This window comes from Carya illinoinensis, chromosome 10, assembly GCF_018687715.1.
Source record: "Carya illinoinensis cultivar Pawnee chromosome 10, C.illinoinensisPawnee_v1, whole genome shotgun sequence".
Lineage (NCBI taxonomy): Eukaryota > Viridiplantae > Streptophyta > Magnoliopsida > Fagales > Juglandaceae > Carya > Carya illinoinensis.
In genome coordinates, this window is record NC_056761.1 from 34477919 (window position 1) to 34505373 (window position 27455).

At 33.9% G+C, this 27455-nt stretch overlaps 2 protein-coding genes across 7 annotated transcripts; one reads left to right on the forward strand and one right to left on the reverse strand.

Annotated features, from left to right (window-relative positions):
- The first annotated feature begins 13895 nt into the window (after positions 1-13895).
- LOC122278743 (type I inositol polyphosphate 5-phosphatase 8-like) lies at positions 13896-22485 on the forward strand. 5 transcript variants are annotated; one of them, XM_043088931.1, is made up of 12 exons: positions 13896-14068; positions 15117-15220; positions 15299-15389; positions 15468-15611; positions 15787-15865; positions 15954-16058; positions 18069-18558; positions 18941-19137; positions 19561-19669; positions 19841-19989; positions 21706-21990; positions 22068-22485. In XM_043088931.1, the coding sequence occupies exons 2-12, from the start codon at positions 15191-15193 to the stop codon at positions 22201-22203; spliced, it is 1815 nt and encodes a 604-aa protein (XP_042944865.1). In that variant the 5' UTR covers positions 13896-14068; positions 15117-15190; the 3' UTR covers positions 22204-22485. The 5 variants fall into 5 exon arrangements, with proteins under 5 accessions (XP_042944865.1, XP_042944867.1, XP_042944868.1 ...); XM_043088933.1 differs by having other exon boundaries at positions 15790-15865; XM_043088934.1 differs by having other exon boundaries at positions 15302-15389.
- A 1145-nt stretch (positions 22486-23630) lies between these two features.
- Positions 23631-26910, reverse strand: LOC122279131 (ras-related protein RABE1c-like). Of its 2 annotated transcripts, XM_043089503.1 has the most exons (9): positions 26736-26907; positions 26523-26626; positions 25557-25629; positions 25361-25461; positions 24826-24891; positions 24525-24622; positions 24387-24449; positions 24187-24279; positions 23631-23972 (listed from the first exon to the last, which is right to left on the reverse strand). In XM_043089503.1, the coding sequence occupies exons 2-9, from the start codon at positions 26593-26595 to the stop codon at positions 23889-23891; spliced, it is 651 nt and encodes a 216-aa protein (XP_042945437.1). In that variant the 5' UTR covers positions 26596-26626; positions 26736-26907; the 3' UTR covers positions 23631-23888. The 2 variants fall into 2 exon arrangements, with proteins under 2 accessions (XP_042945437.1, XP_042945438.1); XM_043089504.1 differs by lacking the exon at positions 24826-24891 and having other exon boundaries at positions 26736-26910.
- Between the last annotated feature and the right edge of the window lie 545 nt (positions 26911-27455).

Sequence of the window (27455 nt, forward strand, 5' to 3'; positions counted from 1 at the left end):
CTAGTCGTTTGTTGTTAACCTTTCTTTGTTGAAGCAGGTAAGATAGGTCTTCAGGTTTTCATTCCCCTTTTGTTTGACCATTAGATGATAGGCAGCTGGGCGCCGACGCCTTCTGCTGGGCATAAACTGGGTGAGGAACTGTTTAGCCAGCTCTTCGAAACTGTTTATTGACCGTCGCCTGAGGGTCTCAAACCACCCTCTAGCCGTCCCCTTTAGGGTCAAAGGAAAAGTTTGACAGACGATCTCCCCTAGAAAACCATGCAGTGTGAATGTGGGCTCTGAAGTTCTCCAAATGGTCCACTAGATCTTTGGTCCCATCATACATGTCTATTTGAGGTACCTTGAACTTTGGTAGGAATGGCACGGCCATAATCTGCTCGCTGTATGGCAGATCAATTTGGTTTAGCAGGCATTCCACCGAGGAAGATCCCCCATCTTCCTCACCATTTCCACATACTTTCCCGCCAGACTTTTTAACTCGTCATGCGTCTTTTTCTTCTCCACCATTCCTAGGCTTGACTCTACATTGCACTTTGCTTCCCCCTCACCTTGCTCACTATGACAGGGTATGGTGGTGTCGTTATATTCAACATTCTTTCATCACATGTCATCATTTTCTTTCTTTAGGATCTCCATAGCCTCCAAAGCCTTCTTTAGCTTTTCTTCGTTGCTGCTAGTCGTGCTTCCACGACTGTTGGCAACATATCCATCTCTCAGATTGCTAGGGAACGAGTTACAGTTGACATGTGAGAACCACATTGATCCGTAACAAGAAACTAGAGCCCACAGACGGCGTCACTGTTAAGGATGTATTCCACCAACACCACGAATGCAGTCGTTCACCTGTACGAAGTAAGAAGACTCTGGCGTGATACACCTGAAAATATTCCGATGCTTAAGTCAGTAAAGTGTATTATCCAATCATTCAGAATTCAAAGATAGATTATATTTAGGATTACCTGGTATATATAGATTTCGAGTTAAACTTATTCAGTGCTCTATGAGATCACCTCAATGTAATGCCTATCTTACGCAATGTTTATCCGTTTAGATCATTCCTAAGTAATTGAATTAATCATGTATATGCATGAAACTCGTTCCTTCCCAAATAAGGCGGCGTGCAGCATGTAAATCTTTACTAGGCTTGGACTCTTTAATTTTGGTCAGTCAATAGAGAGCCATTTTCTATTGGGCCCAAACACTAAATGCACCCTCCAGTTTGTTATTCGGAAAACAAAAATTTTGTAGTCACTTTTACATACTCTTTACACATTTTATTAATGTGATTGATTGTATCACTTTTATAATATAAAATAATTATTTTGGTCGATCACATCAGTATAATACGCAAAATATATACAAAAAAGATTGTTTGTAACATAATTTGAAAACAAAATGCATCTCGCAAAAGATTACGGTGCAAACTAAATTAAATTCTACATTACACTACGTCATTATCAAATTGTCACGTAAGATTTATTCGGCTGATTATTAAAATAAAAAAACTATAGTACCACTCTTAATTATTTAAATAAATAACAAAAAGAAAACCATACCATGAACATATGTGGATCATACATGCCAGGTCGATCGACCTCAACACAGGTACTGGACTGGAGATCACCTTGCTTGAGGTGGATTATATTAACCCTTTTGCTAGGCGGCTGCGGAATCACTCTATGGATGGCCGGCCTCCCTAATATTTTTTAAAAGAATATTTAAAATTTTAATATGCATAATTTTAATAAACAAAAACTCTATGAACAATTAGTACTTTTACATGCGCTTTATATATTTCACTAATATGATTAGTTATTTCATTTTTTTTTAAGATAAAATAACTGTTTTGGTCAATCATATTAGTAAAATGTATAAAAAATACACCAAAATAACAGTACATAACAGAATTCAGATTTTTAAAGTCTTAGAGTCATGTACTGTACAAGTCTCGCATCCTCCTTTTAAAAAATGAATAAATCTGAGACTTGAGTGAAAAAAATATTTTTTTAATAATAAACTCTACTTTTTTTCAAAAAAAAATATACATAATTTACACACCCTAAAACTGTATTTGGATTACTTATTCAAAATTGGTCGTGGTTCGGTGAAAACTCCATAGTGGGGGCATAACAGCACTAGTTATAAAGATGGTGGTCATGACACCCCAGTGCTGGCCCATGCAGGACAAATAAAAAAGCTTGGCACTTAGCACAAAAGTTTTGACACGATTATAATATGATGCTTAGATTATCCTCATCTATATGGTATAATATTCTAACTTGAAGGCTCATTATTCGGACTTTAATTACCTAAAATGCCTACCTTTGCTTGCCAATAATACCTTATAATATTATATGGTTAACAGAGAAAATAATCATTAATTTCCATGCATGTACACAGTACATGAATACAGAAAGTCATAAAGTTGTAATTAATTAATTACTAACACCGTACGCATCATTCCCCTAATACAATTAATTGGCCCTTCAAATGGCCTGAACATGCATTGGATGTTCCAGCGATTAAGATTGGACCAGCCATACCCACCATCTATATATGAATTTCTTTTTCACGTATATATATATATATATATACTAGATAAAAGTAACGTGTAGAGCACGTTTGTCTTATAATTAATAATATATTTTTTTATAAAATTTATAAAAATAATTGATGACAGATATAGCTGAAAAAGACATTGCTTGAACAATTAAACAAATAATATAATAAATAGAATATTATAAAAAATAAACTTTAACAAATAAATTAACTATTACTATGCTAATTTCAAGCTATAGAATGTGGTTTTTAAAATTTCGAAACTAATTTCAACAAACCCAACTCTATGACTCTTTTCAGGAAAATTCAAACTCCAAAAAATTGGAAAAGAAAAAAGAAGCTTTTTCTCTTAGAACTCAAAACGCTGATTCTAAACTTGTGGGACAACATGATTTAACAAGCAACATGTTGCTTAACGAAACCAACCGGTTTAACTAATTGATTGATTGTGAGAGAGAGAGAGAGAGAGAGAGAGAGAGAGAGAGAGAGAGATACCAAATGTTGAGCGGAACCAAAATGCAGAAACAGCCAAAAAATGACTTCTTGTTTGGATATCTGACTTCCGTCTTCTTCCTCTTCTTTTTCTACTTCTTCAGCTTAAGCTGTTTTAGAAATAGAAAAGCCTACTTCGATGGCACTGATCCGGAATTCGATGTCATCCAAGAGAGAAAAGAAAGGTAGATCATTATTATCTCTCTCTCTCTCTCTAAAAACCACATTCCAGAGCTTTCTTTGATTTTTTTTTTCTTGTTTTTTGTACAAAGTGTTCTTGATTTTAGCCGTCAAGAACACGACGTTGCCTCTATGAATCTAAAGCTCCACTTTTCAGACTTGAGGTTTTTTTTTTTTTTTTTTTTTTTTTGTTCTCCTTGTTTGGAAATCTCGGCGAAACACAATTCTTTGATGGAGTCCGAGGAGGTAAACAATATTCTCTCACTAGTGAAGAGTGTCCTCATGGATATTTTCACTGCATCCAACCAATTCTTGATTTTAACTCCTTATTTCGAAATCTTGGTGAAGCAAGATTCTTTGATGGAATCCGAGGAGGCGAACAGTATTCTCTCACCAGTGAAGAGTGTCCTCGTGGATATTCACTGCATCCAACCAGTTCTTGACTTTCAACTCAGCACTTCCCATTCCATCTCGTTGATCTGCGTTAACTTTAACGGAAAATAATAAAAAGCATTCAAACATCCGTTAAAACAACAATTTCCGTTTGATAACCGTTCGATAGGCACTTTTTATATATAGAAGATATATATATACACATATATAGCCTCTTTTATATACTTACATTATTATACTTTAATGAATATTATATACTTACATTATATAGCCTCTGTTATATACTTACATTATTATACTTTAATGAATATTATATTATACTAATTACAGATTGTTCTATTATTCAGTGGCACTAAAAGTGATCTTTGCCACCAAATTAATGGAGTCTACTTTGAAAATGAATCCTTTTTTTTATAATTTGGGCCAACTTATGTAAGAACAAATTAAAATGATTTATATTTCAATAAAAAAACAAGAAACCTACTTCTCATTCAAGGAGTACGTTAAACATGTATGAGGTTAGATTATATTATATGGATATGTATTCCATCAAAATGGGATTTGAAAATAATATGAGAATTCCGAACAGATCAATGCATATCACATTCTTCTAATTTTTTTTAAGAAAAATACTTTAGCCACGAAAAGAATACATAAAAATAATCTCACAAACTGACGTAACTTCATGTGGCTCACCAAATTGTAAAGTTATTTTTATTGTATATTAGATCTAATTGATCAAATGAAACTACGTCAATTTTTAAAATTATTTTTGTGTAATCCTATTGTACTTTTAACCACGACCTCTTATTGTTTTTCACTAGATCCAGCCTCATCTTGATCAGATCCTTGGCTAGATAACTCATCATAGCCACCATCTTCATTATCACTAGGCCCTTCACGAAGCAACACATATGCTTGGCCCTTGAAATCTCACATCTTGTGATTCTTCTCTCACACTAGGGGATATAGTGCATTAATCCGGATTAGGGATTCATCTTTCAACCACTACACGGTCATTCTCCACACCACTGCCTCTTCGCTATTCGCCTCCTTGTTAATCATGCATAGACTCGGTTACACTTGTCTCAACCCCATCAACAAAAGCATTGTGCCTTAGTTCATTGGGACTAGGTGGTGGCTCTTGGCCACGCCCGTCAACGAATCTTCTTTCGAGGCTCTCTATGTCTTCTTGTCTTTCTCTCCTCAAACTTTTAATGGCCCTTCTATTTTCCTAGTTGATCATTAAAATGTTGAACTTGCAAATATGAACCTAGGGTACTGTGTTTGGAAACACAAGTATTCTCACCTATGCACAAATATTTTCAAATATTTTCTAACCAAATATCATTCAAACTTCAACTTTTTTACTAATTATTACCAAATCATTACAACTTTCTCAAACCCACACAAAAACACCAAAAATATTACAACTTTTCAAATTTCAAAACAAAAATAATATTAAAAAATATATTCAAACAATTTTTTAACTTTATAATATTTTTATTTAGTTTTTTTCCTCTCTTTTTCCAAAATTCAATAAAACATCTTAACTTATTCTATTTCACTACTATTCATTGATATTATGAAATATTCCAAACGAACCATTAATTTCCAATATTGCTTTTTTATTGATAACTAGATAAATCAAACTAATTCTGATCATGGAGGATGTTAGGGAAAAAGTTGACTATGTCTAGCCCATTGAAAAGCTATCACTAATAAAAATATTCCAAACTCCATCTCCCGTTAGAGTAGTGTTGTCGAGGTCCATCTTCAATAGGAATAGATTGGTCAAGTTCTCCTCGCGTTTATCCTAGCCGAGTGCTCCCAACTAACACACACCTTATGTGGCCCTAGTGCCCTACGGCTGAGTGACAAAGAGTGTTATGGGCAACAAAAGCAAATAACAAAAGGACTGTTTAGCCTTTCAACCTCACCTCGAAACTTCACGCCTCACTCAAGCATTGTCGAAATTGAATGCTTACCAAAAGTGCCTCCACTTGGATCAGGTTTGCAAGTCTCAAACTTATGATTTGTAGTATACTAACCTATTTAGTTTTTGGCAAAAACCTCTTAGGGCGGTCAAGCTCTGTCTCCAACAATAGTAGCACGGTCGAGCTCTGCCTCCCATCACAACAGCCCGATTGAGCTCTGTCTCCAGCAATAATGGTTGAGCTCTGCCTCTCATCACAACAGCCTGATCGAGCTCCGTCTCCTACAACAACAACACGGTCGAGCCCTACCTCACCTCATAGCAGCGCAGTCGAGCCCTGCCTCCTGCAACAACAGAGCAATCAAGCGTCTCCTTTAGCAAAGCAAGTACCTTGACTCGTAGGGAACAATGGCGATGACAATCCCTTGACTACTTCGACTCTCCCCATAAAAGTTAAGTCCCTTAACTCACTACAAACAATGGGCGGTAACAATCCCTTTACTAACTAGCCCTCGCACACAAAGTTGAATCGTTTTACTCGCCTTGAACAATAGGCAGTAATAATTCCTTGATTGTCTGGCCCTCACATATAAAGTCAAGTCTTTTGACTCACCACGAACTATGTGAAGTAACAATTCCTGACATGCAGCACATAGTCCTTCAACATTGAACGATGAGTAATTGTGTCACATCCGGATTTAAGCATTTTGTAGCCGCCATTTTAACTTTAGTTTCCTTTGTCGGCTGGTGTTTTCAAATATGAAATTGTTAAGTAATTTCTAATTTTGCCTTCTCAGTTTGATTATTCATGTGTTTTTATTTTATTTTTTTTTTCTTATTGGTTAAAAAATAACTACTAATAAATATGTGTGTTTTTTTAAATACTTGAATGTGTTTAAAAAGTATTTAAAAATAAAAAGAAAAAAATTAGAAATGCAGGTGCGCCTTGGGCGGCCACTAGCATTGTCCTTTCCAAGACTGGCATTGGATTATCTTATATTCTCAGATATTAGTTGAAACTTAGGTGGCTAGACTACTTTTTCTATTTTGGTTAAGCCCTATAAAATCCCATTTAGATTGTTTTTACAGTAATGTTTACTTCTAAAATTAGAAAGACAAAATTTTCTTCTAAACAAGATACGTATGAAATATTATGAGATAATTTTTTAACTTAGACAATTAAGAAAATACGTGGACTTTTATATATATACACATATATATGTATGTATGTATGTATGTATGTATGTATATAAACAATACACTTCATTCATACTTGAATAATCAAGAACAAGTTATCTTGACATGTCAATGACAACTAACATATACCAAACATTGACAAATTAGTCAAGGATTAGCATCCAACGACACTCTATTTAATACAACATCAAAACGGGTATGCCACCATTGAGCTGTATGGCCTCCAAAGCCTTCTTTAACTTTTCTTCGTTGCTGCTAGTCGTGCTTCCATGACTGTTGGCAACATATCCATCTCTCAGATTGCTAGGGAAAGAGTTACAGTTGACATGTGAGAACCACATTGATCTGTAACAAGAAACTAGAGCCCACAAATGGCGTCACTGTTAAGGACGTGTCCCACCACCACCACGAATGCAGTCGTTCACCTGTACGAAGTAAGAAGACCCCGGCTTGATACACCTAAAAATACTTCGATGCTTGAGTCAGTAAAGTATATTATCCAATCATTCAGAATTCAAAGATAGATTATATTTAGGATTACCTGATATATATAGATTTCCAGTTAAACTTATTCAGTACTTTATGGGATCACCTCAATGTAATGTCTATCTTACGCAGTGTTTATCCGTTTGGATCATTCCTAAGTAATTGAATTAATCATGTACATGCATGAAACTCGTTCCTTTCCAAATAAGGCGGCATGCAGCATGTAGATCTTTACTAGGCTTGGACTCTTTAATTTTGGTCAGTCAATAGAGAGCCATTTTCTATTGGGCCCAAACACTAAATGCACCCTCCAGTTTGTTATTCAAAAAACAAAAATTTTGTACAGTCACTTTTACGTACTCTTTACATATTCTATTAATGTGATTGGTTATATCACTTTTTTTAATATAAAATAACTATTTTGATCAATCACATCAGTATAATACGCAAAATATATACAAAAAAGATTGTTTGTAACATAATTTGAAATCAAAAATGCATCTCGTAAAAGAATGCGGTGCAAACTAAATTAAATTTTACATTACACTACCTCATTATCAAATTGTCACGTAAGATTAATTCGGCTGATTATTAAAATAAAGAAACTATAGTACCACTCTTAATTATTTAAATAAATAACAAAAAGAAAACCTTACCATGCACATACATGGATCATACATGCCAGGTCGATCCACCTCAACACAGGTACTAATCGAGACCACTTGCTTGAGGTGGATTATATTAACCCTTGTGCAAGGTGGCTGCGGAATCACTCTATGGATGGCCGGCCTCCCTTATATTTTTTAAAAGAATATTTAAAATTTTAATATGCATAATTTTAATAAACAAAAACTCTATGTATAATTAGTACTTTTACATATGCTTTGCATATTTTACTAATGGGATTGGTTACGTTTTTTTTTTAATATAAAATAACTGTTTTGGTTAATCACATTAATAAAATATACAAAAAGTACACAAAAGTGACAGTACGTAACAGAACTCTGATTTTTAAAGTAATCTTAGAGTCATGTATTGTTCAAATCTCGCATCCTCCTTTTAAAAAATGAATAAATATGAGACTTGAGTGAAAAAAAAAAATTAATGATAGACTCTACTTTTTTTTAAGAAGAATATATAAAATTTACATATCCTAAAACTGTATCTAGATTACTTATTCAAAATTGTTCATGGTTTGGTGAAAACTCCATAGTGGGGGCATAGCAGCACTAGTTATAAAGATGGTGGTCATGACACCTCAGTGCTGACCCATGCAGGACAAATAAAAAAGCTTGGCACCTAGCACTAAAGTTTTGACATATTATAATATGATGCTTAGATTATCCTCATCCATATGGCATAATATTCTAACTTGAAGCCTCATTATTCGGACTTTAATTGCCTAAAATGCCTACCTTTGCTTGCCAATAATGCCTTATAATATTATATGGTTAATAGATAAAATAATCATTAATTTCCATGCATGTACACAGTACATGAATACAGAAAGAGTTATTAAGTACTTGTAATTAATTAGTTACTAACACCATACACATCATTCCCCTAATAAAATGAACTTTGTGGTTTGGGTGCCAAAACTTAGTTCCACGCGAGTTCTCATGATCCCAATCAAATACTATAAAAAGATTGCAATTAATATGGGGTAGGTTTGGCAGTTAAAATAATTCTCATCTCATCATTACAATTTTTTTAAATTTTCACATAAAATATAATAAATAATTCAACTTTTTCAAATATCAATTCAACTTTTTTAAAGTCCAAAACAATGATAATATTAAAAAATAATATTTTATTCAACTTTTATCTAAAATTAAAAATTCTCATCTTACCGCCCATCCCCGCTTCATTGTTTGACAGTGTCAACCTATTCCGATTATATTTGGTCCTAACCTCGTCCAGTTATAAACTTTTTAAATCGACGTATTTCATTTATATATTCATTAAATTATAGTGGAAGTAAGACCCTAAGTTTACGTAACCATAATGATCACGAGAACGTTATCTTTCTAAGTAAACTATCGTCATAGTTGCATGAAATTTAATAGGTATTTTTATTTGCAAGACGGTACCCTTCATGACATCACTGATATAATTAATATGTTTTAATACGTAACCATAAAATGTAGTGTGCTTCATGAGTTTATTCTCTCATTTTAACCGCTCATATATTTTAATTTTTTTTTTTTTAAAAAACAAATTTTTTACTTAATGGTTAAAAAAATGACTTTTAATATATTAGTGTATTTTTTAATTTTTAAAAAATATAAAAAATAAAAAATAAAATTTATACTAGTGAACACCCCAAAGCCGGGCAGCACACTAACACCACCATATATATATAATGAGAAATAATATTTATAGTCATAGTTGAGTAAATGTCGTGTAGTCTTTTTGAAAAAAATAAATTAATACAGAACTCACATAAAAAAATAATTTTTTAATCGTGAACCTCACTCTTTTTCAAAGCGATTGCACTGCATTTACACACTTCATGACTGTATGTAACATGACACTGACTCATATATAATTAACCATGTCTTATATCTCTCGTCTAAGTCCGTACATGATCACTACAACATAAAGGTCCTTCTTAAATTAATTTTTTTAAAAAAAAAAATAGAAACTTCGTAAAAAAAAGTATTTTTGTTGTAATGGGGCGGTGACATCCTAGTTTTGAATAAGATCTTTGAGATCAGATACTTTCTCATATACAATCAAATCAAAAGGCAAGTGATCTTAATTAGCATAGAAAGTTAGAGAGCTGAAATGCAGACGCAAAATCCACACCTTACCCAGTAACTACCTTTTTAATTTTTATCAATACATGGCATATGCGGCCAAAAAAAAAACCCTACCTTTCATATGAGTAATATAAAATCAGGTGGATCACGGATGCAAATTTTTAGAGGACCCGTTGTCGATGAGCCTCATCGTGTTTATGTCACGACTCCTGGTAAGTATTTATCGTGGAAAAGTCATATTAACAAAGTCATCGCGAGCGTATGAATTATTTCATTTCATTTTATTATTATAATTTTTTTAAATTTTTATATAAAATATAATAAATAATTTAAATTTTTTTAAAATTTTAAAATAATAATAATATTAAAAAATAATATTTTATTCAATTTTTATCATTCATCTCAACTCATCACATCTCAACTCATTATCTAAAGAATACCTTATTCTTGTTCTAATCTTTCCCTAATAATTAATAAGGAAAGAATATTCGAATAAAGTTTGGCTTTGAAATAGCACACGATCCATATATTTTTAGAAAAGAAAACAAAAATTTTAAACCAAAACTAAAGATTTATAATCTGAAAAATGATATTTACAATCGTAAGTGTCCAAGCGTTGTGTAATCATTTTGAAAAAGTGAATAAATATGAAATTTACATAAAAAGAAATTAATTTTTCAATAATAGACCTTACTCTTTTTTAAAACAATTGCATGACGCTTGTGCACTCCACGACTGTATGTAGTATTACTCATTTAACTTTTTTAAATCTTAAAACAATAATAATATTAAAAATAATATTTAACAATATTTTATCCAACTTTTAATTTTCATCTAAAATCATCTTGTTTTATTTCACTATCTAAACTACACCTAAATTTTCATTGGATGCATTGCATAGGGGAAGATATAGTGACTCCATCTTGTTTTGTTTGAGCCTCACACACCACCTCCCATGTGTGGATTGCAACCACTCTACTATGGTCGAAGACCCCCCTAGTTGATGGAGGTTTCATCTCCTCTACACCACCCCTGATAAAGGGTGTTTTAAGAAACTTAATTGGGATATGATTCTATTATGTAGTAATGGAATGAGTAAAGCAACCTGGTTATCTAAAACTTACCACTCAGATAACCCTCTTAACGTACCTCTAAGTGCCACGTGGTTTATTTAAAAAAAATTACAAAAAAATATATTCAAATCAAAAAAACGTCTTAAAAATAGGCTCCATCTACCTATTTTCTGTTTGTATTTTTAATTTTTTTTTTTTAATAAATCAAGTGATATAACATGGTGTGTAAGTTTCAAATGACCAAATAATATTATTAACATGGAATTGTACCTAATAATGGAATATCAGAGATCACATGTTTGAATGAATTCCATCATATTTTGCATTTTATTAGTGGTGCTATTTATATACAGTTTGTACAACATCTAAAAGAATAAAAAATAATTACAAAACTTGAGAGAAAATACTAATAAATTTCCTATGGTTCCACTACAATGGCCTTGGATGATATATCAATATTCTCTATGTTAATACGGCATCTCGAGTTCAAGGGAGTGTCAACAACATTGAGACTCGTCCTTAGTTTGAAAAATATGTCAGCCACCAATGGTTTTGTAAAATTATCAGCCACTTGATCCTTAGAGCTTATGAATGAAATGTTTAATGTCTTTGCTACAACTCGGTCTATAACAAAGTGAAAATCTATATCAATATGCTTTGTCTGTGAGTGATAAACGGGATTGGCAGCCAAGTTAATGGCGCAAATGTTGTCACACCATAGTGTTTGAGCTTGAGTTAGAGGTAAGCCAAGTTTTGAAATAAGAGTTTGGACCGAAATAATTTTAGCTACCAAGAAAGTTACAGATTTGTATTCCGCTTCTATACTTAATCGTGCTACAATTCTTTACTTCTTAGAGCTCCATGAGATGAGGTGTTTGCCCATGTAGATACAATAGCCACCTGTTGACCTTCTATCATCTAGACAGCCAGCCTAATTGAGAAGGCTTGGAGATTGAGAGGAGAAGAACAGGTCATGGTTAATGGTGCCTTTTAAATATCGTAGTATTCTCTTCACTGCAATCCAATTGGGCAATTTTGGTATTTGCATGAATTGACACACCTTATTTACCACAAATGAAATGTTTGGTCTAGTGAGTGACAAATACTGCAACCTCCAACAATACTCCGAAAAAGAGTAACATCAACAAAGCTTGGTGAGTCAAATTGGGACAGTTTCAAAGAATCTTCCATAGGAGAAGTAATCGGTTTTGCTCACAACATGTTACTCTGAGACAATAAGTCTTTAATATACTTTCTTTAATAAAAAATGTGTATGCGGTCAAAATGAGCGGTACACTCTAAACAGCAAAATAGCACCGTCTTTTTATTTTATATTATTTTATCTCATCTTTTCGTATTTTTAAATATAATTCAAATATAAATTTTTTAAAATAATTATTATAATTTTTTCAAACTAATCATTATAATATTTTTAAATTTTTAAATAAAAAATAATTACAACTTTTTTAAATTTCTAAATAAAAATAATATTATAAAATTAAATTTTTATAATATTTTTTAGTCAACTTTTTTTCCTTTTTCCAATACCCAAAAAATATTAAACCCAATCTACCTCACTATTATTAATAAATTATTGACTATTATTTATAAAATTTTTATCTTATATCTCTCGAGACCATTCCCAAATCTCCCTATGAGACCTGGTTCCATTATACGAAGGAAAGTGATCCTTCCCACATTTTCTAACGTATTTTCTATTTTTTTAGAATTTATGTTTGTTCATATTTTAGTATGGTATTTTTTATTTTTTTATTTTTTAAATACACTAAAAAATACTTTAAAAAACTTTCAATGTAATTACCAAATTTATTACCGATTATAGGTGGATTTCTAATATTTATTTATCTTATTCTTTAAAATATATCATTGAAACTTATTTTTTCTAATTTTAAATACTGATTTTTACAATATACTATATATTAGTTTATTTGTTTTTTCTTAATATCATTTAAATATTATGTTTTTTAATATATTTTATTTTATTATTACTTTTTACCTACTTTTACTAATATTCTTTACTTTTTACCTACTTTTTATTATTATTTATTATTTTATTATTACTTTTCACCTACTTTTTATTACTATTTACAACTCTCTTCAACACTTCTCAATACTCAAACCTACAATCACCATATATGAAACATAAAGTACTAGAAAATTATTGGATATTTTCACCATACCAAAAAATAAAGAAAATTTTAGTTGCAAGTATAAGTGTGCACTAATATGTGCACCAATCTAATGTGATTGGTCAAAAATTAAATTTTATTAAAAACAGTACTAATTTAAATTTTAAATATGAAAAAATCAGAATTGATACGCAGATTAATACACAACTTTACTTGTACATAACAAAACTCAAAAAATAAATACTAGAGTACCCAATCCTCATATTCCAAAAATACCTCTTAATTATTTGAAAAAGCACCTCAATCTCTTCAATTTTACAAAAAAAAAAAAAAAACCCTACCGAAAAGAACTTGAGTTTCAAATCTCCTCTGATCTCAAATATGTGTTCAAGTTCGACGCTTTCCATCATTTTTTCTTTAGAAAAATCTAGTTATAAGCATAATTATGCATTTATATGTACACTAATTTATTGTGATTGGATAAAAGGTAGATTTTATTAAAATAATATTAATTTAAAATTTAAGTACGAATGAATCAATATTAATACACAGATTAGTACGCGACTTTTTTTTTATATATAGCAAAACTTTTTTTCTTTTGGTCTACACTATGCACTGTAGATATTCTCACGCTTACAAATTTGAGGACCAACAACTTTTTTTTACCTTTGACGAGGAACGACCCCACATAATTTGCTCTGCATTTTAATCTTCTGTTCCGCCACCAAGAGAGGGTTACAGAAACACATCCAGCAGAAGTGTGCCTTTTCAATATCACTCGGATGCTTCGATCCTTCTCTGTAAATTCTTCCCATCTCTGTACGTCTCTTGTCGATTCGTGTAAGTCGATGCGAATCTCTGCATTTCTTCCCGTTGAACTTATTCTGGGTTTCTTTGACGTCTGTGCTCTCACTATATATCATCTGTGTAATAATTGCTGCTTTTTGCCAGTCTTGATTGTATCTTTCTTTTTCACTGAAGTTTCTTAAATTCATCCCTAATTAGCAATGTCGTTGACCCCCTGTTCCGGAAAAAGATTATACTACGTTCGCTATTTCTCTGTTTCATTGTCCCGCTTTTCTTTTATGAACTGTCTTTTCTCCTTTTTCTTTGATCTTTGTGTTCGGACTGATGAATGGCTTTCCGTTTCATTTTCGTTCAATGGATGTTACTCTGTTTTGTTTACATCCAGACTGGTTAACCAACATCATCAAGATCTCAGTCTTTTTGCTGCGTATATCTCACTTCGAATCGATTATCTCTGAAATGGTTAAATAAACAGCGGCATTTTGATCTGCTTTCTGTTTCTTTTAGGTTTTCAACGTCCTAGTTTCATATACTTGTTGCTTGACAGTAGTAATTTCTGTGTGTCGAAGAAACTCGAAAAGGTGATCTTTTTTACCGAAATTTTTTCCTTGGCTAAAAGATCTTAAAAGAAAGGAAAAACTCCCCCTTCTTTTGGTAGTTTAATCCTTCATCTTTCGCTCTGTCTTCCTCTCTGTAAAGAGGCAAAACTGATGCTTGTCAAGAAAAACTCCCCGGCCAAAGGATGAACCTGGCGACTTCTCTCTCTTTCTTCTATATTATATTCAGAACATTTCTTTTCTTTTTTCCTTTTTTCCCACTTTTTATTACTCTCACAAGCTGTCTCCGTTTTCCCTGCAACTGGGTCTTTTATATTGCCGTCTATCTAAATATTACTTGTTTTCTCTTACCCGGAAAAATCTCAATAAAAATATGCTTTCGCAAACCCTCTTGTGTTTGATTAGTCACCCATTTTGTTTTTAATGGAGACTTCCAGTATTCAATTGATTTTTTCGCGAAAATATCTTGTCTTATAAATCCTGGATTTGTTCTAATCTACATTGGGATCACGCTCTCGTTTCAGAGACTAGTTCTTTGATTAGGGGCGATTTTGATTCCGTTTCAGTCACAGTGAATCAGCGATTGCACCTTGGCTCAATGAGAACTGAACGTAGGCGGATCTCCAAGGTACGGAATTTATCTCTATCTATGACATCGTTTTGCCGGCAATATATCGGCATACTAAAACAGGAAAATGTTTTACAGCAGTCTTCGTGGCCGAAAATCGTCGTGAGAAAATGGCTGAATATACAGAGCAGACGGGAAGAGTTCCACTCCGATAGTTATTCGTTAAAAGGTAACTCAATTTCGAGTTTTTGAGTAAATATATGTGTATATATATATACAAAGATTTATTTTTTAAATGTTTTCACAGACGTCTACGATTCATATCCTCCATGTTTCTGGTTTCGGATTAAGAAGTCGTTAGCCAATTCAGATAAAACGGAGATGAGGAAGAGGACGTATAGCTGCTGTGCGGACCAGGACTGCTGCGTCGTCGTTCCGAACGATTTTCCAGGTATTTTACTGTGCAGTGACACTTTTTATCATTTCGTGCTGCTGTGGTCTTTTACAGAGCCATCAATGGCTGGATTAATATGATTGGGCGTGGGGAAAGGGTTATGACTTGGGGATAATCGGGAATCGGGATAGACTTCAAAGGCCGCCCCTTGATTCTCTGTTTGTTTTGTTAGAAGTCTGTTTGATGGGAGCAAACAATGGGCCAGGAGTTGAGCCGGAAGTAGCAGTTGCCACAGAACCATTAAACCCCAGGTAAAGGAGAAATTAACGTTGGATTATATCTATCTGGGTACCTTGATGTCTTTTGAATAATGAATGGGAATTGTTGGGGGTTGTGTAGGATGTTCGTGGGGACATGGAATGTAGGAGGGAAATCGCCACAAGAGGAGTTGAACTTGAGAGATTGGCTGAGGTCCACCCCATCAGCTGAGATCTACGTTATTGGGTAATGCAATTTTTGCTTTTGTCTTTTTTAACCATAACAAGACAGGCAGGCAGACATCAGCCCAAGCATCTATCATAAGCATTGTTAGTTTTGTGTTCCGTCTCTGCCTTCCCATAGGACTCTGTAGTAACTTGCTTGGAGAACAGTCCTGTCTTTTCCCATAAATTTCCTCACCTACCGTTGCCATTATTGGCATCTTGTGTATTCCTGAAAGAGCAAGAAAATTTAGTTTTTATTTAAATCTGAGCCATGAGAAAGAGATATATTATGATATACAGAAGATAATTCAATATATTTGTTTTTGTGTTAATTTTTTAATTCCAACAATAATTTAATAGTCTTCTGGATTGAAAATCATCTCATTATATCTTATTTTATTATGAGTCGGGTTACTCTGTCATTTAGAGTAGACTACTCAATCATACCACTTGTTATTTTTTTTTTTTTCTTTTTAGATCTTTTAATATATTTAAATATTTTAAAAATATATATAAATGCACTTAAAATTACTTTTTTAATCATTAAGTTAAAAAAAAATCAGAGTGGTCAAATGGAGCGGTATGCTTTAGGAGGCATATTAGCTTTTCTTTTTTACTATTACAATTTTCTTAAATTTATATATAAAATATAATAAAAAATTCAATTTTTTTTTAATTTTAATTCAATTTTTTCCAAATCTCAAAAAAATAATAATATTAAATAATAATATTTTATTCAATTTTTATTTGAAATCATCTCATCCTATCTTACTATTCAAACAACTTTTTAAATAGTTTCATCGTTACACAAATTTGACTTGATGAATAGGGATTGAGCAGCCTTGACATTTTTTTTTTTTTTTTTTTTTGATATTGGGGATTGGGGAGGGGGATCAAACCCAAGACCTCTCTTATGGAGGTTGGGTCTTATGCCATGTGAGTCACATGCTCTTGGCAGTAGCCTTGACATTTCAAGCTACACAATCTCTACGCATCGCATTTTTTTTTAATTTTTATTATTTTTTTCTTTTATCAGATATTTAACATATAAATAATAAATAATTCAACTAATTTAAAAATAAATAAATTCAAAAAAATTAAAAAAAATTAAAAATTAAAAATTTTTAAAAGATATTATGTGTAGAGATTGAAAAAGTTGAGCAGCGTTACTGAAACGGAATACAGCTACTGTTTATTATTAACGAGCGCCCAAGAGCCATGCCCGGTCTTCAACCCAAGCGTTCTAGTCAGGGGACCAAGCAGAGTTCTTTTAGTTGTTTAAAAATACAACTATTCTCTTATTTTTAAACTATTTTATTATTATTAATAAACTATTTATTATTATTTTTATTACTATTTATAGATCACTTGAGATACTCTTGGGCCTTGTTCAGATTTAAAATATTCTCAATTCTTCTCATATTAATTAATCATTATAATTTTTTGAAACTTTTAAATAAAATATAATAGATAATTTAACTTTTTCAAATTTTAAAATAAAAATTATATTAAAAAATTATAGTCTAACAATATTTTATTTAACTTTTAATTTTCTATCTTGTTTTATCTCAATTCAATTCACCGTCCAAACCTCTCCTAATCTTATTTTTAGATATATACTTGGTCTGTAAAATTATAAAAAAAATTAAAAAATGAGTTAATTTATTATAGGGGCTTGCTAGAGCCACTGCTAGGAGCTCCCGCTAGACTTAAAAAATATCTTTGTTTTTTTTTTATGTTATTTTTTAATACTTTTAAATATTTAAAAAAATATAAAATTTACAATAATATTAAACAATTTTTTCTTAATCATTAAGAAAAAGAAAAAAAATACCGATCCGAGCGGGATGCCTAGTATTATTCTTTATTATAATAGATTAAATTATAAAATACTGATTATTATAAAAGATATCAGCCTATCAGATCAAACTACTTTAATTTATACATTTGTTTTGATAGAGACTTTTGTATATCTAGCAATTCTTAAACAAGATCTTTAGGTCGTTTCTTTCTGTTTTTTTGGTTAAACTAGGTTCCAAGAAATCGTCCCTCTAAATGCGGGGAACGTATTGGGCGCAGAAGACTACGGTCCAGCTACAAAATGGCTTTCCTTGATTCGACAAGTTTTGAATGACACCCAGAATGACCCCGAGCTTTCCCAATGTAACAACAATGGATCAGGCTCGGAGCATACGCCGCAAGGTGACCAGCGTGGGAGCTTGAAACCAAGAGTCAGCTTCTCAGACTTGCTTTACTTAGAAGACGAACTTGAGAAAGAGGACTTCCATAAAATGGTGAACTCAAATTCGAATGGAAGGTATGGGGAGGGTCTCTTGCCTTCCTCAACTTTCAGGTCGGGGAGACGAAACAGTCCCCCTCAGCGACGTTTCTGTCTGGCGGCGAGCAAGCAGATGGTTGGAATCTTCTTGTGCGTGTGGGTTCGAACGGACCTTTACAAGCACGTTCGAAACACGAAGGTCTCCTGCGTCGGCAGAGGCCTTATGGGATATCTTGGGAACAAGGTTAGCTATTTAAATTCTTTTTCACCTACCTATGCAGAGGCAGACAGACATTTATGACAGGCGTAAGAATTTGAGAACTTCAATTGAAAGTGAAATATGCATGAAGTAGGTTTTTGCGTTATTGAACAAATACGTATGAGTTAGCTATCTGCTTTATCTTAAAGAAGCCATTTGTTAGTGAACCGGAGTGAGGAATGTCGCAAGTAATTCTAGACTTGTGAGAAGTCGGCAAAATTTCTTAGTGGAGAGAAATCTCCTGCATTAGTATGGCAGTTACGTTAAATTATATAATGTTTCGATTTATATTGAAATCTCAGAAAGTTGTCTGATTTTCATTTCTACAGACTGTCCTTTTGATATCCTTATTTTTTGTTGTTAATAGGGCTCAATATCAATCAGCATGACATTGTACCAAACGACATTTTGCTTTGTGTGCACCCACTTGACCTCCGGGGAGAAAGATGGTCACGAGATCAGAAGAAATACAGACGTTGCAGAAATTTTGAAGAAAACAAGGTTTCTCCATTCGGCTAGAGGTCCTGAAGAACTACTTCCTCCTGATACAATATTGGAGCATGAGTAAGTCTATTTTCATATAGTTATATATTTATCTAATTACCTATATTTTCTTTTTTGATTGGAACCGGGTCTTCAGGAACAATGTCCCGACTAATCTTAGGGATGCACAGACCCTCGACAAGGAGTTTCCCGCAAGTGTATTTCGAGTAATTCAAGGAGTAAATTCCTCAGTCCAAGGCCTTTACCACTTGAGCCAACCGGGTTAATTACCTATGTATATATATATACATATATGGTTACCTTTTTGGCCAAGGTCTATTCTTCGCTTTATCGGTCTTTTTCAACAGTTTTGAACAAATGAAAATAAATTATCCGGCTGATGACCTTCTTAGAGGCAAAATTTTCATGCATTAGTTGCTGCCCACTTTCCCTATAAAAATATCTTTCAAAACATTTGACTGTCATTTTTTGTTTTCTATTCAGCAAGATTATTTGGCTTGGGGATTTGAATTATCGGCTTGCAGCTGGTTGTGGTGATACCCATGAGCTATTAGAGAATCATGATTGGCAGGCACTTCTAGAGAAGGATCAGGTGTGCTGAATATTCTTGACCATATTAGCCATAGACTCTCCTTTTGACTCTGGATTATTTTTATAGGATGCATATGAAATGGAATTTACCCTCAAAGACCATCATATATACCATCACAAAGCCTGTTTTTGACCAAATCTAACGTACGTGGTGATTAAATTATGTTGGCAGCTAAGGATAGAACAGAGAGCTGGTCGAGTATTTAAAGGGTGGGAAGAGGGGAGGATATATTTCGCTCCAACTTACAAGTACCTCCCCAATTCTAACAGTTATGGTGTCCAAGCATCCAAATCTAAAGAGAAACGACGCACTCCTGCCTGGTAAAATCCCAAACCTTCATTTCCCCTTTCCTTCTCTTTGCTAGGAAGTTTTTATTTTTTATTTTTCCCTTCTCTTTGCTATGGGATTTGTTGAATCCGTCGGACAAAAGAGAAAAAACAAAAACATAGAAGATCGAAACAAGACACTTTAAGACCGGCAATCGATCGGCCTAGCCGTGTAAATTAAGCTTCCTTAATTAATTGATATCGTTAGATATTCTTGCGCTGCGGTCACTTCACTCAACTGCACGGTCCTGGTTGACTTAAGCTGCAGTCTGTAGTATTTTGCTCTTACTGCCTGTTGTTTACACATTTCATTTATCAAAACTGAATTAGTCAACATAATACAATTAATACCACTTCTGAGAGGCATTATTTGCTTCATGAATATTATTATCTACAAGTGGATGGGAGAGAGATTTTTTTATTCTTGTTCAGGCAGAGATAATAAAATAAGCAGGACTGATCTTGTGGTGACGAATATATCAGGGTGGAACATATCCAACCTCTATGCTAGCTGCCCATTTGGATACTTAGATGTGAGGTCGATATTTCAATATCTTTTAAGTACGTACAGTTCTATCCTTTGAGAGAAGACAAGCAATAGGAGTGAGATATTTTTTATGAAATATTTTCTGTTATTAAGACATAATTATAAACAACATCAATCTGTACCATTTTTCAAAACCAATCACCGTCGCATAAGATGCCTTCATTCACTATATTTGCAATTTAGGTCCCTTTTGGTTGCAAGACTCAGTTAAAATCAACTCAGTTCAATCTAATTTTAAGTTGAATCCAACATCCAAAAACTCAACTCTAAATTACTAAACTCATCTCAACTCAAAACTTTCTTTCACGTGAAACTTACAACCTTTTTCAACTCAATACATCTTTATATGTAGGACCCACGATCTATTTTAATTTTTTATAAATAGTACTAAACTCATTTTAACATTCAAACACATTTTAGATTCATTTTGACATAAATAGTTAAATTCATTTTAGATAGGCTCCACATAACTCACTCCACCTACTTAACTCATTACTATTCATAAAGAATTCAGTTCAACTCAGCTCAACATCCAAATGTAGCCTTAGTATCGATTATAACTATTACTAACCTCTTGCAAGTTGAACTTTTGTTTAATAAATTAGTTAGAACGTGCATTTTTGTCTTATGAATAAATTAATCACTTGGTTTTATTCTATCCGATCAGTAAGATTAGAAAGATTGATACCTATTTTGATGAAAAAAATTATTGGTTTGTTTGGATAGAATAAATTCGTCTCAACTCAAAACTTTCTTTCACGTGGGACCCACAAACTTTTTCAACTCGACACATCTTTATATATGGGACCCACAATCTTTTTCAATTTTTCATATATAGTACTAAACTTATCTTAACATCCAAACACATTTAATTAAACTCATTTTAGATGGGTATCACATAACTCACTACACCTACTCAATTTACTACTATTCATAACAAATTCAATTTAGTTCAGCTCAATATCCAAACACAATCTTAGTATCGATTATAACTATTACTAACCTCATGCAAGTTGAACTTTAGTTTAATAAATTAGTTAGAACGTGCATTTTGTCTTATGAACAACTTGATCACTTGGTTTTATTCTATCCAGTCAGTAAGATTAGGAAGATTGATACCTATTTTGATTATAAAAATGATTGGTTTGTTTGGATCTTGATAGGTGTGACAGGATTTTGTGGAAGGGGGAAGGACTGAAACAAATCCTGTATTTGAGAGGGGAGTCCACATTTTCAGACCACAGACCCGTCTATTCACTGTTCTCAGTTGAAGTTGACGCTGCAAACAGAAGCAAGGAAATCAGCACAGCACCCACGTCCACCGAGTTCTGCATCAACAAACTATCAGCAAATGCTGTCTTGTCATCATCGCGTGCGGCCAAAATCCAAGCCGAAGAACTTTTGCTATATCTCCGTACACGATGCTGCGTGGACACTGCCTCGTCCAGGTTTTGAGTTAACTCTGATCACAGCCCACAGACGTTAGAAAGTGTGGAGTTTGATCTTTAACCGCTGACTTTGACAGACAACCTCGAAGACCGACAAGCATCCGACGTCTGATAACCGCCGGTGTTCCCGGTATTTTAAGTGGGACAGGCATGCAGCGCGGTGCCAGGGGTGCGATATCTATACATACATTGATATTTATGGTGAGAGTATAAATAGGGAAAGTGTTTGTAAGTGGCTGGAACTCTGGGCTCTTAGTCATGCGCGCTCATATATATCTTTTTTTGAAGCCGTCGATTTGATTAAAAACCCATAAGGTCCAGTGTTTTTACAGAGTTTAGTTCAGCTTTTGCAGAATAGTGGTTCGTGTGTTTATATTTTGTAGCGAAAAGGTGGAGAGAGAGTTAAAGTTGGAGCTGTACAGTAAAAGCTAAAAGGTCGATGCATGCATGGGTTTTATGGCTTTCAAATTTTTCTGAATGATGAAATTCAGAGTGCGTATTACGTCTACCAACATGATAATTCGATTTGTTGTCTGTTCATAATTGTATCAGATTATGGATTGCATCTCAGCAGCAGTGGGATTGCGTGACAAACGCCGCGAGCTCGAGCCCCCAACTCTAGAGGGAATAGGTCACGAACCATCCTCTCGCAGAGTAGGTCATGGCAATATATACAAGGGTAGGGCATGGCCACGCCCCAATGTGCGGTGAATTGAAATGTAATAACCTCTACCCTACGCCTATTGGATTAATCAAGGAAGCCTGCACTGCAACCTACAATTACTCCCCAAGCCTATACCTCAACACTCTTCAACGGTTAGTCATAGAATTACTACTTTATTACTACCCATCTACTATCCAAGCTCATTTCAATTTTTTTTTTCTAATCATTTTCTTTTAAGTACTTTTTAACATCCTTAATGATTAAGGAAGTAAATATTAGTAATTTTTTCTTAGTGATGAAGTAAAATAAAAAATTAAAAAAAATCAAATACAAAAAGAGTAGTAGATGGATAGTAGTAAGATAGTAACCCTATCATTATTCTTCTTCAACATACTCCACTACTATTCATTACTTTATTATTACTTTTCACCTACATTTTATTATTATTCATTACTTTTTACTATTATTCAATATTCTATTATTATTTTTTACTTATTTTTTTACTATTATTCATAACTTACCTCAACACTTATTAACATTCAAACCCAATCTAAACATGTACTTTTTCATTCAAGTACTCCCCAACTTCGATGGATTGCCGTATCGTCACCAATTAAAACGTATCGGGTGTTGCAACAGCTAAGGCAGTGAAGGCACCGCTAAGTTGTTGGGCTATGGCGGCCACCACGATAGTCGGGGAGTGAGAAGGATTTCTGGCATAGTTCGGTTCCAAGTTATCAAGGATACAAAGGTGTGCATGCATGCCTTTTCCTTCTTAAACCGATGGGAAGTTCTAAATTTCTAATTGGAGGGTATTTTAGCTCATGGGTTATGTTACGCCTCTTCCCGACTGAATTTATTTCCGGTTCTTGTCCTCCCTGTTTCCAAGAACCAGAGGGTGATGTTACCAACACAACGTCACTGAAATAAGTTCAAAGGAACATCGAGGAAATACTAGAGAAAAGAGGCAGGCAGCTACTAATCAACTCTGAGCATCAGAATTACGATTGCCAATCGAATAACTGTTATTTAGATCTATCAAGCATAAGAAGAATACTTTCGATGGTAAATAAATAATATAATTAAAATACGAAGATCTACCATTCACACCCAACTGAGCCGTATTCTTAAGATGCTAACAATACAAACCGAAGACATAGTTATATTGTTTTTCCAATCAAAATGGTAGCCCTGAAATTGTATCCTTGAGATCCCCATCTTCCACACGATTTGTTTAAGATCCACAGCAAGCTGATTTTTGTGCAGTTTGAGCAGCCCCTGATGCCCCATCCGGTTGGTTAATTTTAATCGTCTGCGGCTGAAAAAATCCAACAAGTAAAATTCCATTAGAACAAAATACAGAAGGATTAGTTCATCTGGGCATGGGTTCAATGCCGGGTTTTTATTTTGGTGTGAATTGTTGACAAAGGTACAGATAGTCACACAAAATGAAAATAACATAGGCGTGCAAAGGAAACCCATTTGCATTTCATCTATTTTTCACCATTGTGACTTCAAAGTTCAAACCATACCTCAGCCTTTGAGTCAGTATCTGCCAGTCTTTGCTTAATATCCCTAGCTATTGAAAAGAAAACCTCTTCCACGTTTAAATTTGTCTTTGCACTCTGCCATTCACAGGTTTTTCAGGGGAAATAAAAGAAGAAAATGAAAGGAACGAAAGACAAAACCAACTAGTTCGGTAAGTTTAACATAAGTGACAAATGTAACTCACTGTCTCAAAGAACTTGATTCCATATTCATCAGCAAGAGCTTGGCCCTTTGAGGTAGGAACAGCCTGAAAATAAGGTTTTTGTCAACTGGAAATCAATGCCAGTCAAGCAAACTAATAAACAGTGAGAGGAGGACTGACCCTTTTGCTTTCATCCATGTCAGCCTTGTTACCAACCAGTATCTTGTTGACATTGTCAGAAGCATGTTGTTCGATGTTACGAATCCAATTCCTAATGTCTGAATGTTAAACAAATTAGTTTAATTATCATTTAAAATGCCCACCATTAATTGAGGATAGGAAGCTCTAGAAGGATGTCAAGTATCAACACTACTGTCTAAAATACAACGTAAAATAACTCATTCAATTTAAAATATGCATTAAAGCAGAAGAGGGACCAATATGGGCATCTTCAGATATTGATAGTGAAGAAAGACATTACTGTTAAAAGACGACTCATCAGTGACATCATAAACAAGCAATATACCCATGGCTCCACGATAGTACGCTGCAGATGAAAGGAATAGTTAATCAACCTTCTAGCACTTAAAATCATGGCAGACACCACTCACATGTGATCAATAAAAAAAAGAAAAGTATTTATCGCCTACAGAAAAAGATCTGCTTAAATCCATGCAAATATTATCTTTGAACAAAACATATCACAAAAATGCTATTTTTTGTTCAAAACATTATTATATCTATGCAAACACAGCTCCTGCTGCAATGTTATCATTATACTATATTTGTATTTCAAAAACAACTTTGAATACATGTGAAAACAACTACAATTGTGAGCTTTGACAATGTCCTTGTGCCAGCTTAGACATACAAAATCAAGTCTTTCAAAACTTCTGATGACCTGCAAAAAAATGCAATATGAAACTGCACTACCCATAATGTGTTAAGACCATAAAAATAGCATCAGATTACATTCACAATCCTACCTGATATCATCTTTAATGCCAAATACTAACCAGTTGTAATTGTTCGAAACCTCTCTTGACCAGCAGTATCCCAAATTTGAAGTTTAATTCGTTTCCCATCAAGTTCTATGGTCCTTATCTTAAAATCAATTCTGTCAAAGAAAATCCAACCTACTGACATCAGAATCCAATTACTGAGAAACAAAAGAAAATTCTGTATATCTACAGAACTGAATAAAACACTTACCCAATGGTTGTAATAAAACTAGTGGTAAATGATCCATCCGAGAAACGCAAAAGAAGGCAACTCTTACCCACGCCTGCCATGTCACATAAGATGGTACAACTATAATTATCCAGCATCCTAACTTGAAATATTCAAGATATAAACGAGAGCCATTCCATGACCATCTCCCTTTATTCCCACAAAAAAAGCTAAGTGGCTTACATTGAATATCTTAAACGGAGAACAAGAAATAAATGGAAGTCAACCCTCGAAAAAAAACAAGGATGTATGCAATGAGAAAAAGATTCAAACAAAAATTTGGCCGTTATCAGCACAGCAAGCATCGAAGTAGGTCAAAATAGTGAATTTCCGCAATCAACTGACTCTAAATAACAAAGTGCACAACAGAATTTTTAGCATTCTTGGGAAAACTTGACAAATGCCCTTCTTTTAATTATTTCCTAAGGGCGGACTCACATCAAAACCCATCCTCAATCCAACAGCGTCTGCACGCATCTCTCAAGCTCTAATTCTAACTTCTCAGTCACCCTTTTAATTACACTGCGCTGAAATCAAATACTATAAAAATTTCCGCCAAAGGGGCACTTTGGAGTCAATACCAAACTCAGTTTTCGAAAGTGCATACTTAATAAACAGCCCATTGAACAAACAACACCTAGCTTACAATTAGCCTTCCCCAAATAATCAATCTGAAATGCATTTCACACCACATGTCAAGGTTCTATGTCCATTCCATTAGAAAAAGGACCACAATTGAAATGTAAGATTAAGATAAAAAGGACTGAAAATACATAGATGATAATTGTGCAACTTATCTCAAAAAAGGAGCAGATATCGAATCTTATCTGAAACGGAATCGTTTTTTTTTTTTTTTCTCTCTCTCTCTCTTTTTAATATATGAAATCAAGATCACGCTCCAAATCAATGAAATTATAGATTCCGAAGGATAAAAATGAAAGAGCGTACCGCTATCACCGATCAGGAGGAGCTTTATGAGGTAATCGTAATCTGCTCGAGCTCTAGCAGGTGGAGCGGCCATTGAAAACTAGCAAGGATCGGGAAAGCGAACCCTAGACAGAAATGATACAATAAACACCGAGAAAAGTGAATAGGGAAAAAGAATTCAAAATTTGAAAAATAGAAAGGGTAAAATGTGGAAAAAAAAAAAAAGGGTAATACCAGATCAGGAGGAACCAGGAAGGGGAAGAGTGGGGATCTAAGGAGATGAGATCATGAGACGAGAAAAAAGAGGAGGGAACGTCCCTGCTGCCACGTCCACACCGGTCGGCCTGAAAATAAAATAACATGAAGATATATGGAAGAGAAAAATCAAAAAGAGCCCGTATGCATTATTGCGTGCATGCCAAAAATTTGTTCCACCTTTATGGTGGTTTGGGCAGACGTGTTTGTTAAGGAGATGTTTGGAAGGGATATTACTCCCTCTTCAAAGGCCGGCCAGAAAAGACTGGGCCTAAGACAAGACTAAGTCCAACCTGGCCCAATCTTCAGTGAGGAATGATCGGGTCAGGAGAGATGTGGCCGGGCCCCCAACCCAAACCATGCATGAAGGGAGCATGTCACATTAAATGTGTCGGCGTGGTATGCGAGTAGAAATCCCTACGGGAGATTTGGTTGTCGACATGGGGTTTTCTCATTAAATATAACAACATAATAGTTTGAGGGGACATGACTCTACGAGCGGGGAATTTGATACAAAGAAAAAGCAGGTTACTCACTCAATCTTTTTTACTTTCACTCCTTCCTTCAAATTTGGAATTCTGACTGGCATCGGAGGCATCATTGCCACCACTAGCCACCTTTCATTCCATCCTCGTAGGTACCAGGGCATTCTTGCGGTTGGTGGCTACAAAACATGCCTCAACAATTAGCGCTGTCTGT

Bases quoted from the DNA above. Each gene is read 5' to 3' on its own strand.
- LOC122278743 (XM_043088931.1), top strand. From the start codon at position 15,191: ATGAGAACTGAACGTAGGCGGATCTCCAAG. The intron at 18,559-18,940 runs GTTAGCTATTTA...TGTTGTTAATAG, and splicing joins TGGGATATCTTGGGAACAAG to GGCTCAATATCAATCAGCAT. The intron at 19,138-19,560 runs GTAAGTCTATTT...TTTTCTATTCAG, and splicing joins GATACAATATTGGAGCATGA to CAAGATTATTTGGCTTGGGG.
- LOC122279131 (XM_043089503.1), bottom strand. From the start codon at position 26,595: ATGGCCGCTCCACCTGCTAGAGCTCGAGCAGATTACGATTACCTCATA. The intron at 24,892-25,360 runs GTTAGTATTTGG...TTTCATCTGCAG, and splicing joins GTTTCGAACAATTACAACTG to CGTACTATCGTGGAGCCATG. The intron at 24,623-24,825 runs GTAATGTCTTTC...TTTAACATTCAG, and splicing joins TGATGAGTCGTCTTTTAACA to ACATTAGGAATTGGATTCGT.